A 13,531-nucleotide genomic window follows, 5' to 3' on the forward strand; every position below is an offset into this window, starting at 1 on the left:
ATCTTTCAAACTCCTCGGCCTAACATTCACAAGCAACACGCATTGGAACAAATACATTAAGCACATTGCAGTCTGCTGCAAAGAAGGTGGGCTCCATCTATCGTGTTAGAAAATTACTCACACCAAATAGCATCCTATATCTTTACAACGCCACAATTCGCCCATGTATGAAATACTGTTGCCATATCTGGGTGCATTTACCACTAGTCTCTCCCTCTTAGATAGGGTTTTAAAAAGAGTCTCAAATCTAATAGATCTCGCATTATCCGCTAAACTTCAACATCTGCCCCATCGCCATAATTTCGCATTCATGTGCTGGTTTTACAAAGTTGGTTACCATTGCATGGAATGTGGCCTAATGAACTCATAGCACGTGTGCATTCTCGACGCACATAACTTCGATTAACTCGATGATCATCAAAATCCCACCACTTCTCTGGTGATATCGTTAGATTCCGGAAAGACTTCTACTCTATTTTTTTTTCGGGCTGCTAGACTTTGGAATTTCCTCCGTTTCCTGCTTTTCTGACTATAATAACTTGCAGAAATTTAAATGTAATTAGTGTAATGTAAGACATTTCGCTGCTCAACTCTTTACAGTTAAACATTATCCGCTTACATTCCAAGTGGCAATATGCCTTGTTAGGGTTAAACAGAGCAAAAGAAAATGCAGTAAATTATTACAAAAGAAATACAATGCAAACATTGATCACGTGCACAAAAATGACGAAATCACAAAGCCGAGATAAATTTGGAAAATGAAAATCATGAAATCTTCTGAGACATAAAAGTACAAACGGACAAAATCATCTCAGGAATGTTGGAAGAGGTAATAATAAACCATAAGAAGGAAAACTGGCAAATCGTAACTTATGGCTTTCAGCCGAAAGAACATTACACAAACCCGAACAATCTGAAACTGTTAGGGACTATGAAGAGACTGAGAAGAGAACCATTTAAGACTTCAATGAAAGACTGTGGCGAGTTGTGGGATCTTGTGGGGACTTATTGCCACTCAGATTTCGAGGAAAACCAAAATTGTTATCAATAAGAAATCAATGCTAAGCAGCTTTTGCAATAATGCAAAATGTTTGTAACAGTTATTAAAAGAGGCGGCGGTGCTGGAAATTTAGGGGAACTTATTGTCACGAAGACTCCAATCTATTAGTATGAATGAGAATATACTGATAATGACTCATGTGAATCTCCTACTGAGTAAGTAAATAATAATAATAATAATAATAATAATAATAATAATAATAATAATAATAGAAGAAGAAGAAAGAACAAGAAGAAGAAGAAGAAGAAGAAGAAGAAAAGGGTGTTAAATGATAACGTAATAATGTTTCCAGCTTAAATGCTAGTCTGACATCATATTTAAAAATAGAAAATTAAAACGTAAACAGTAACTTGCTTTTTCTTTAAGTAATCAAAAGTATAACGATAATTTATATATGAAAAATTACACTGGTTGCGTAATTTCATGATTTTATAAGAATATTAGTGCGAACATTGGCGAAGCATATCATTTTTCCGTCATTTTTTGACGGAGGGATGTACATTAGTTATATCAACATTGACCATGGTATTAATAAATTGAAAATAATATTTACCTTGGTGTACATGCCATTGAGTTCTAATTTATAAATAATATAATTTAATACGCCGTCTCCGTTGTCATTAAACACTCTAAATTTTCCACTGGTCTTTGTCAACTGAACATTTTTAATATTTTGTATTAATTGTCCTATTCTTTCAAAGAGTTTCGGGCACACAAGCCCGTCGCTGCATGTTTGCGTGATAGATTGGTTCAGCCCAATAGCAGCTGCGTTTATAGCGTCAATGACAAACGGTATCCACACGCTTTTCATTTCCGACTGGTAGAGTGTGTAATTAAGAGGACATGGTATATTGGACATCTTATTCAAACTCAGCGGCAAATAGCAGGCCAATTCAATATAATTCTGCAACCATTCACTCATATCGTTCTCTTTTAGAATTTTCTCTTTTGTATATTCAATAAAATCCGTGTTTTCTTGTATTTCCAGTCCCAAAGTTATAGATCCTTCTATTTTTTTAGACACTTTTTCATCAAGCAGGATTTTGTTAGACCACGCTTCAGAACCGATGAAAATAAACTCGTTATCTATCATAATCTCAGTGAAACCTTGAAGAAATGTGTTTATTTGATTCGACCCGATAAAAAGAATGATTATTTGAGCCTCGGGGCGTTGTCTAAGCTTTGATAATATTGCTGCAAAATCTACTCCTTCGGTGTAGGGTATTGCACGAATCACGCATATATCGTACTCATTGGATTTATCTAGAAAAGATTCTTTGAAAGAGCTGCCGTACAAGTCATCTTTGTAGACAATCGATATGTACTTCCAACTGAATTTCACTAACAAATCGATAATGGCTTTCATTTGCTTTTCATCTGATGTGCAGACTCGCAAAAAGTTTGGGTGCTCTTTTCTGTCGCTTAACTGATTACTCGTAGAACCGAAGCTGATCTGCACCCGATTCTCGGCAGTCATCATTTTAGACACGGCAAGACTGACCTGAGAGAGTAACGCTCCAATATACACAATTGCTTTATTTCGAATCTCTGAACAATTAAGATGCGTTCCACAGATTAGTGTGTCGTCTCTTTGTAGAGCAAAAAGTGTTCGCAAAATGATGATGTCACTACTACAAGTATCTAGAATCAAGATTCCGATCTTCTTCCCTGGAAAAATGTTTTTGTAGATGCGCCTTTCGTTCAGTTCTTTAATTGCGAATAGCATAGCCTCTGCCAGAGAAACTCCGGACACCCTTCTGATGTTACCACAAGAATATGACTGCGATGGGATTCTCGTGTGAATTGGTACAACACCAACGAATAGTATGTCGCCTTTTTTGTAGATATAATTTGGAGTCTTCTGATAATCTTTGCAATTCAAACCTGGCTCACATGTCACTGCTTTTACCAAAATACGGTTGCCGTACTTGTCGTATCCAGGAATAATATTTGTACTAAGTTTCAATCCATTTGAGGAATAATTTCCAATCTGAAAATAAAAGAAAAGTGTCAGTTCTGTTTTCATTCAGGGTTTAACAAGAGAATGTCAAGAGAAGCCAATTCCATGAGGTTAGGCTGTTGGAAGCGTAGAAACAAGGAAGGAGGCAACGTATCTTTATTATTATTTTAATAATTGTTGTGGTGGCACAAATTCATTTGCATATGTGGATAGTAATTACACATAAATAGGAAGACTCAGTTAGTCTGAGTGTGTGTTCACCAGAAGCCACCGAAGGCCGCCGAGAGCAGATATGTTTCTCCAGCAAAGACTCTCTTATTTGACACCATTATGTAAATATCCTGTAAATATACCTTTTCCTAATACACTTCTTATTTTATCTACCTTTGTTTGTTGAGTCGTCGTTTGTATTGCTTTCTACGTTACTTTTTTCAACCTGCAAACTTAACAGTGACGACGAGGATGAACGTCAAATATAACAATTTGACGAAGAAATGGAAAGAACTCACTAAAAAAAAAGTACAACGCAACGGTTGACCTTCTAAGGAATGCAAGTTTTGACGAACGATATAGTCGTAAAAACGGATTTTACGCTAAAGAGAAGTTCGACTCAAGCGGAAAAAAAGAATAATTCAGCGAACATTGGAAAACTGTAAAATATTTTCCTCACGAAGTACAACACTAAAAGAAAGAAACGGTTGTTTCCCAAATTATCTCGCATACAACTATATTTAATAGCATGGACACATTTAATTATGTGCCAGGGGGAGAAAAGACTTTTGAAGCATACTATACAAGATACGAGGATGTCTTTCAACTGGACTGCAAAAGTTGGCCAAATAGCCAGAGAGTGAGCCCTTTACTCAGGAAGTTGGGTGTAAGAGAACACAGCAAGTTCGTAGATTATATACTACCTAAAAAACTACGGAATTAGATTTCATGGAAGCTGTAAAATTACTAAAAGAATTATTTAATCCGAATATATCTCTTTTTCATAAGAGATGGTTGTGTATGAATCTAAGGAAGATGGACAACCAAGATTATTATACATACGCATCAGTTGTCAATAAAAACTGTGATAATTTTAAGCTAGCGGAACTAACAGCAGAAGATTTCAAATGCCTAATCTTCGCACAAGGGTTAGTCTCCACGAAAAATGCAGAAATACGCAGACGAGTGTTGTCTAAGCTGGAATCTGAGCAAGATTTAACACTTCAGAAATTAGCAGAGGATTGTGAAAGGGTCATTACACTAAAAATGGATTCAAAAAAGATAGAAGAATCCGGAGTGGCATATGTAAGAAAGGTTAGAAAACCATACACACCAACCTTGAACTATACAAATAAAAGCAGTCAAAACGGAACGAGATATTCCAAATATAATAATTATAATTATAGTAAAGAATATAACAAGTCTCTTCCTAGATATAACTGTAAGAGATGCGCAGAAAGACATTGGGAATCGGATTACCCTTATAAGAAGAAAAATGCTACATTTGCAAGAAAGTCGAACACAAAAGCGATTGTTGCAGATATAAAGATTTCACCAGAAAGAGAGTACAGCAAACAAAATCAAATGAAAAATTAGACAAAAATCGGCGAAAATACATAAAAGTGGAAATATTTAAAACGCCAATAAAATTACAACTGGATTCAGGATCCGATATTTCTATAATAAACTTAAATACATGGAAAAAGTTGGGCAAACCAACCATGATGAAAACAAGTAAATCAGCTCGGACGGTAACTGGTGGTAAGATAAAATTTGAAGGAGAAGTTATCCTTCCGATAAAATTGAAAGGGATTACGAAGAAATTAAAAATGTTCGTATTGAAAAATAGCGAAAACCTGTTTGAAATAGATTTAATTGAGAAATTTGGACTCTGGGATAAGCCAATTAATACATTCTGTAAAAAAATAGAATGTTCTACTCCAACAACAGAAAATATAAAAGAGGACTTAAAAAAAATTATTCCCTGATGTATTTATGACTAAATTAGGTCGTTGCAATAAATTTAAGGCCTCGTTTGAACTTAAAGAAAACACCAGCCCAATTTTTAGAAAAAAGCGAAACGTTCCGTTCGCTGGGTTGCAAAAGATTAATAAAGAATTAGACAGATTGGAACAGACAGGAATACTATCAAAAATAGAACATAGCGACTGGGCAGCCCCCAACGTATATGTAAAGAAAAAGAATGATGAAATAAGAGTGTGCGCAGACTTTTCGACAGGTCTAAACTCCATATTACAAGATTACCATTACCCTCTACCAAGCCCAGAGGAAATATTCACAAAGTTGAATGGCGGCAATATCTTCTCCAAGATAGACTTGAGCGAGCGACGCGTATTTACAAATACCGGTCGAGGAGAATTGCTCAAAAAATACTATGCATCAACACGCATAAGGGATTGTACAAATACAGCCGGTTGCCCTTTGGCATCAAAGTAGCGCCTGCCATTTTTCAACAAGCGATGGACACCATGCTAAGTGGTATTGAGTGCGCATGTGCATACCGGGACGACATTGTTATCAGGAGCAAATCCCTAGAAGAACATAAGGAGCATTTAAAACAAGTATTCACTCGAATACAAGAATTCGGGTTTAAAGTAAAAGAAAATAAATGCGACTTTTATATGAACGAAATTAAGTATCTTGGACATATAATAAATACACATGGGTGACGTCCAGACCCAGAAAGATCTGCGTCAATAAAAAATCATGCCAGCACCTAATAACGTAACAACCTTGAAGAGTATTTTAGAACTCGCAAATTATTACCAATCTTTTATTGAAGGGATGCATAATTTGCGAGCTCCCTTAAATGAGCTGCTAAAAAAGGACACACCTTGGAACTGGACGCAAGAATGTCAAACCGCGTTTTACAAAATAAAGAGCGCACTAACATCTGAATTATTTCTAACTCACTATGACACAAAATTAAATATAGTCGTCGCTAGTGACGCTAGTTCCTACGGCATAGGAGCATGCATTCAACATATCATTCTTAATGGATCTAGAAAGACGATAGCTTACGCTTCGAGAACGCTGCTTCCAGCAGAGAAGGCGTATTCACAGATTGAAAAAGAAGCGTTGAGTATAATCTTTGCAGTGACTAAATTCCACCGATATTTATATAGTAGACAATTCATACTTGAAACCGACCATAAACCATTAGTCACAATCTACGGATCAAAAAAAGTATTGCCTGTATACACCGCAAATAGATTGCTGCGCTGGGATACGATCCTACTGAATTACGATTTCCAGCTACAACATCTAGCATCAAAAAAGATTTGCCATGCGGATGGACTTTCAAGACTGATACCACAGAAACATAATTTGGAAGAATCAGTGATTGCAGCAATTCGAACAAACGTCGAAGTGAAAAATATGGTAGCAAACATCATTAAAGAACTACCGGTAACATTGTCGGACATTAAAAGAGAAGCCGATAAAGATGAATATATAAATGATATAAAAGAAAAAATTATAAATGACAAAAAGGTTCAGAAAATCATATGTAACGATGTGTTATTATATAGCGAGAGAGTAGTAATACCTAAAACGTTGTAGAAGAGGATTTTGAGAGACTTCCGCACAGGACATCCGGGGATAAATCGGATGAAGTCTCTAATGAGAAGCTACGTATAATGGCGTAACATGGACGTCGACATAGCTACAAAAATAAATAGATGTGAAGGATGCCAGTTAGCGGCAAAATCCCCACCTATAGTAGATAAACCTTGGTCGAAAACCGACCACCCATGGTCGAGAATCTACATGGACTTCGTTGGTCCAGTAGGAGAAAATTACTACTTAATTGTAGTAGATAGTTATACAAAATGGCCTGAGGTAATGCGTTGCAGGAATCCAACAACGAACAACTCAATAGGATTCCTACACGAGTTATTTGCACGATTTGGTGTACCAGACACACTGGTCACTGACAATGGAACTCAATTCACATCCACAGAATTTAAGGAATTTTGTGACACGTTCCAAGTAAAGCATATCACTACTCCGCCGTATCATCTAAGATCGAACGGCCTCGCGGAGAGATTCGTGGACACGTTAAAACGAGCGTTGAAAAAATCCATTGGGATACCAACGGAAAAAGCTTTGCAACAATTTTTGCAAATATATAGGATAACACCGCACCCTAATACCCTGTCAAACATATCACCATCTGATTTAATGTTTTCCAGATAGGTGAAATCAGCGTTTGATAAACTATTGCCAAGACAGGCAATTGTCCGAAACACTACACACATGATAAGAAAGAAATATATCTTGGGAGATCGAGTATATTTCAAGTGCTACAGGAATAACACTTCTTACTGGGAATGTGGAGTAGTGGATAAACGCATTGGTGATTGTACATACATGATTAAAGGTCCACAAAATATACATAAAAGGCACCTAAACCAAATTAAAAAAAACGCCACATTCAAGATGGTGATTATGCAACAGCAGTCGAAGAGGAGGAAACCATGGACATCATATACGAATCCTTTAATTTGGAACCGCCTCGATATACACCTGAACCCCGAAGATCAGGTAGAAAAAGAAAGTTTAATGAACCATTAATGTTAAATCCCAAGAGAAAAAGATATTGAAATCTGTGTGACTTCAAATCTTGGTAGGAGGGTGTTGTGGTGGCACACATTCATTTGCATATGTGGATAGTAATTACACATAAATAGGAAGACTCAGTTAGTCTGAGTGTGTGTTCACCAGAAGCCACTGAAGGCCGCCGAGAGCAGATATGTTTCTCCAGCAAAGACTCTCTTATTTGACACCATTATGTAAATATCCTGTAAATCTACCTTTTCCTAATACACTTCTTATTTTATCTACCTTTGTTTGTTGAGTCGTCGTTTGTATTGCTTTCTACGTTACTTTTTTCAACCTGCAAACTTAACAGTGACGACGAGGATGAACGTCAAATATAACAAACTTAACAATAATGAATATACGTGTAATATTTATTCATTTAAAACTACAGAATGGACGCTAAATCACTGAGAACACACTGAGGGATTAATGGATTTTTAACATAATATGACGAAGACAATGGGAATATTTTTGCAAAAACGAACAATAATAGGAAATAAATTCATGAAAAATAATATTTTTAAATTGGTTCTATTTTCAGCTTCACAAATTTGTGGCTTTTTTCAAAACAGAATCAATGACGGATTCTAGGATCTCTCGATTACAATTTAATTCCTCGACTTCATCCGTCTTGATATCCCTCAATTCCTGCAAAGTTTTATTCATGTTTGTTGATGTAAAATTTTACTTTAAAACAATCCCACAAGAAAAAAGTAGGTAACGGACTGAAATATGTGCTGCAAATATGAGTTATGTTTTAGCATTGAATAACCCTTAAAACAGTCCCTGTGTCGCACTACAGAAAAAAAAAACAAATAAAACTAGTTATAAATAAATATGTAATAAATGTATAAAATGATACTTACTTTTATGAATGAAAATTCCCTGGTAGTTTTATTATACTTCCTGTAGTAAAGTTCGTACAAAATCCAGTCCGGTGGATTTTCCAATGTTCCATTTGCGTTGAATGCTGTCACGATGTTCATTCTGCCATATCCCAGCTCATTTTTCAGAAACACGTAGTTGGTCGGCTCTTGAAAAGCTTTAATACCTTCCTTAAAAAGACTTGGACAAGCGGGATTAGATGAACAGGATTTTTCCAGTATCGTTCCTAACTTGCTGGTTATTGCGTATAAGCCTGTCACGATGGCCTCTGTCGAATAAAATTCGGACATTTTTGAAGTAATTAGCTTCGATGTGTTTTCCATGTCACAAGAATTATTCATGAATGAACACTGTGAAATCTCATCGATCATTTTCTGAAAGAATGGGTTTTTTGACGCAATGTTTTTGGGTGTTTGCTTAAAAAGATTTTTCCAATGCTGTTCAAATTTCTGATTTTTTAAGAACGCTTTTTGTACGATGAGAAATGCGTGATTGCTGTGAACTTCAAACAAACTGGTGTGCAGTGTTGTGGTTTCGGACATCATATATGACATTTTTCTTCCAAAACGATCTTTCTCAAAAAACCTCTTCACAGTAACAGTTTGTGCAATAATAAACACCCCGGATACTTTTAATAAATCAAACCTCATGTGATCGAGGTTTCTTGTATTTATCTCAAGCTTAGCTCTAATATGAATGTTCGCTTCTTTGGCGCATTTACTGAAGAGTTCCGCGCCTTGTCGCCCATAGACATCGTCTTCGTATAGAAGTGCAATATAGTTCCAATGGATTTGTACGAAAACGTTGCAAATCATCTGAAATGTACGATACGGCAATATTGAAATTGAAAGTCTCTTTATAAATGATGTTTGACATCTCTATCACTGTTCATCTACAACCGAAACTATGTCACAATTCTTACGTTGTGTTCGTATTTTCAGTTATTTTATTTAAGATCTTAAATATTAACGAAAGCAATATTAACATGATGGACACAGTCGTGGATTATAATATCGTAAATATTGCGTCAAAATTCGATATGATCTAAACGTTTATGTCAGTTTGTCCTTAATCGAAACTATGTCACAATCGAGTTTGTGGTGATTTACGCACTAATTCTGTTGAAAAGATTATGACTCTGCCATATCCTTTAATTGATGTGTGTTAAATTTATTTTATACAATTAATCGTTTATAATATAAAATGATCTTCGATATTGAAAAATAAAAATAAGTGCGATCAGATAAAGCAAATCGATGTGTAATAGTGCATAAAAAACACGTAGAAAAATGCAGGTAAGGAGTTCCCGAACATCTAACAAATTACCTCAAATATTCAACATGATAAAGTCAGTTTTATACTAAACATCTAACAAATTACCTCAAATATTCAACATGATAAAGTCAGTTTTATACTAAGCATCTAACAAATTACCTCAAATATTCAACATGATAAAGTCAGTTTTATACTAAACATCTAACAAATTACACCAAATATTCAACATGATAAAGTCAGTTTTATACTAAACATCTAACAAATTACCTCAAATATTCAACATGATAAAGTCAGTTTTATCCCAAACATCTAACAAATTACCTCAAATATTCAACATGATAAAGTCAGTTTTATACTAAACATTTAACAAATTACCTCAAATATTCAACATGATAAAGTCAGTTTTATACTAAACATCTAACAAATTACACCAAATATTCAACATGATAAAGTCAGTTTTATACTAAACATCTAACAAATTACCTCAAATATTCAACATGATAAAGTCAGTTTTATACTAAACGTCTAACAAATTACCTCAAATATTCAACATGATAAAGTCAGTTTTATACTAAACATTTAACAAATTACCGCAAATATTCAACATGATAAAGTCAGTTTTATACTAAACATCTAACAAATTACACCAAATATTCAACATGATAAAGTCAGTTTTATACTAAACATTTAACAAATTACCTCAAATATTCAACATGATAAAGTCAGTTTTATACTAAACATCTAACAAATTACACCAAATATTCAACATGATAAAGTCAGTTTTATACTAAACATCTAACAAATTACCTCAAATATTCAACATGATGAAGTCAGTTTTATACTAAACATTTAACAAATTACCTCAAATATTCAACATGATAAAGTCAGTTTTATACTAAACATCTAACAAATTACACCAAATATTCAACATGATAAAGTCAGTTTTATACTAAACATCTAACAAATTACCTCAAATATTCAACATGATAAAGTCAGTTTTATACTAAACATCTAACAAATTACCTCAAATATTCAACATGATAAAGTCAGTTTTATACTAAACATCTAACAAATTACCTCAAATATTCAACATGATAAAGTCAGTTTTAAACTAAACATCTAACAAATTACCTCAAATATTCAACATGATAAAGTCAGTTTTATACTGAACGTCTAACAAATTACCTCAAATATTCAACATGATAAAGTCAGTTTTATACTAAACATTCAACAAATTACCTCAAATATTCAACATGATAAAGTCAGTTTTATACTAAACATCTAACAAATTACCTCAAATATTCAACATGATAAAGTCAGTTTTATACTAAACATTTAACAAATTACCTCAAATATTCAACATGATAAAGTCAGTTTTATACTAAACATCTAACAAATTACACCAAATATTCAACATGATAAAGTCAGTTTTATACTAAACGTCTAACAAATTACCTCAAATATTCAACATGATAAAGTCAGTTTTATACTAAACATTTAACAAATTACCTCAAATATTCAACATGATAAAGTCAGTTTTATACTAAACATCTAACAAATTACACCAAATATTCAACATGATAAAGTCAGTTTTATACTAAACGTCTAACAAATTACCTCAAATATTCAACATGATAAAGTCAGTTTTATACTAACCGTCTAACAAATTACACCAAATATTCAACATGATAAAGTCAGTTTTATACTAAACGTCTAACAAATTACCTCAAATATCCAACATGATAAAGTCAGTTTTATACTAAACATTTAACAAATTACCTCAAATATTCAACATGATAAAGTCAGTTTTATACTAAACATCTAACAAATTACCTCAAATATTCAACATGATAAAGTCAGTTTTATACTAAACGTCTAACAAATTACCTCAAATATTCAACATGATAAAGTCAGTTTTATACTAAACATCTAACAAATTACCTCAAATATTCAACATGATAAAGTCAGTTTTATACTAAACATCTAACAAATTACCTCAAATATTCAACATGATAAAGTCAGTTTTATACTAAACATCTAACAAATTACCTCAAATATTCAACATGATAAAGTCAGTTTTATACTAAACATCTAACAAATTACCTCAAATATTCAACATGATAAAGTCAGTTTTATACTAAACATCTAACAAATTACCTCAAATATTCAACATGATAAAGTCAGTTTTATACTAAACGTCTAACAAATTACCTCAAATATTCAACATGATAAAGTCAGTTTTATACTAAACATCTAACAAATTACCTCAAATATTCAACATGATAAAGTCAGTTTTATACTAAACATCTAACAAATTACCTCAAATATTCAACATGATAAAGTCAGTTTTATACTAAACATCTAACAAATTACCTCAAATATTCAACATGATAAAGTCAGTTTTATACTAAACATCTAACAAATTACCTCAAATATTCAACATGATAAAGTCAGTTTTATACTAAACATCTAACAAATTACCTCAAATATTCAACATGATAAAGTCAGTTTTATACTAAACGTCTAACAAATTACACCAAATATTCAACATGATAAAGTCAGTTTTATACTAAACATCTAACAAATTACCTCAAATATTCAACATGATAAAGTCAGTTTTATACTAAACATCTAACAAATTACCGCAAATATTCAACATGATAAAGTCAGTTTTATACTAAACATCTAACAAATTACCTCAAATATTCAACATGATAAAGTCAGTTTTATACTAAACATCTAACAAATTACCTCAAATATTCAACATGATAAAGTCAGTTTTATACTAAACATCTAACAAATTACCTCAAATATTCAACATGATAAAGTCAGTTTTATACTAAACATCTAACAAATTACCTCAAATATTCAACATGATAAAGTCAGTTTTATACTAAACATCTAACAAATTACCTCAAATATTCAACATGATAAAGTCAGTTTTATACTAAACATCTAACAAATTACCTCAAATATTCAACATGATAAAGTCAGTTTTATACTAAACATCTAACAAATTACCTCAAATATTCAACATGATAAAGTCAGTTTTATACTAAACATCTAACAAATTACCTCAAATATTCAACATGATAAAGTCAGTTTTATACTAAACGAGAAGAGTACCCGTTACGGAAAGGAATAGACAATAAATATAGCATTAGTTTTAATTTTGATGTTTCTTTTTCTTTGAGAGGATGGGACGATTTCGGTTAGAATGAAGAAAATCGTTAAGTTTCTCACCCACTACTGACTTGCCAAAGAGCGAAAATGTCTGAACCAAGTTGGCAGAAAATAACTTTTCAATTCTTGTACCGAAACAATATAAGATTATATTTAGCAGAATTTCAATTAATGATCTGTGAATGCAGTTACCTTCATTTGTGTTCTGTCGTCTGGTAAAACACGGAATAAATTTGGATATTTAAGTCGATTGTTCAGTTAGATTGCCGTCGCTGCCACTCCCACTTGGATGATCCTGTATTCTTCCGGTAATGAGTTGATCGTTTGCGATATTACCATTACGTTAGCACTTGTTGAATGAGTAACAATTCCTAAACAAAAACGTTAAATAAAGCAAAAAATCAAATATTTAAATGTGTTTAAGTACGTGTCTAAGGTAAGACAGCACAAAAGAGAACATCCGGAATCGATAACCTCAGGCCAAACTGATGCAGGTGCGCAGGAAAATTAAAATAAAATGATGGCTTTTAAAGCAAGTTGTGAACAAAAATGTC

The 13,531-nt window shown here is 33.1% G+C and overlaps 1 protein-coding gene across 3 annotated transcripts in view; it reads right to left on the minus strand.

Moving 5' to 3' along the window:
• Positions 1-13,307, minus strand: part of LOC145256286 (metabotropic glutamate receptor 7-like) — a 183,166-nt gene extending 169,859 nt beyond the window's left edge. For all 3 annotated transcript variants that reach the window (XR_013863963.1, XR_013863965.1, XM_080114993.1), the window contains exons 1-3: positions 13,170-13,307; positions 8,501-9,334; positions 1,614-3,050 (exon numbers count right to left, since the gene is read on the minus strand). Coding sequence is in view for 1 of the 3 variants with exons in the window: in XM_080114993.1 (XP_079971119.1) it covers positions 1,614-3,050; positions 8,501-9,334; positions 13,170-13,175 (2,277 nt within the window). In the remaining 2 variants the exon portion in view is untranslated. The remainder of the gene's footprint in view (positions 1-1,613; positions 3,051-8,500; positions 9,335-13,169) is intronic.
• Between the last annotated feature and the right edge of the window lie 224 nt (positions 13,308-13,531).

The sequence above is a fragment of the Euprymna scolopes genome, chromosome 3 (genome assembly GCF_053919585.1).
Source record: "Euprymna scolopes isolate OS-2025 chromosome 3, ASM5391958v1, whole genome shotgun sequence".
Taxonomy (NCBI): Eukaryota; Metazoa; Mollusca; class Cephalopoda; order Sepiida; family Sepiolidae; genus Euprymna; species Euprymna scolopes.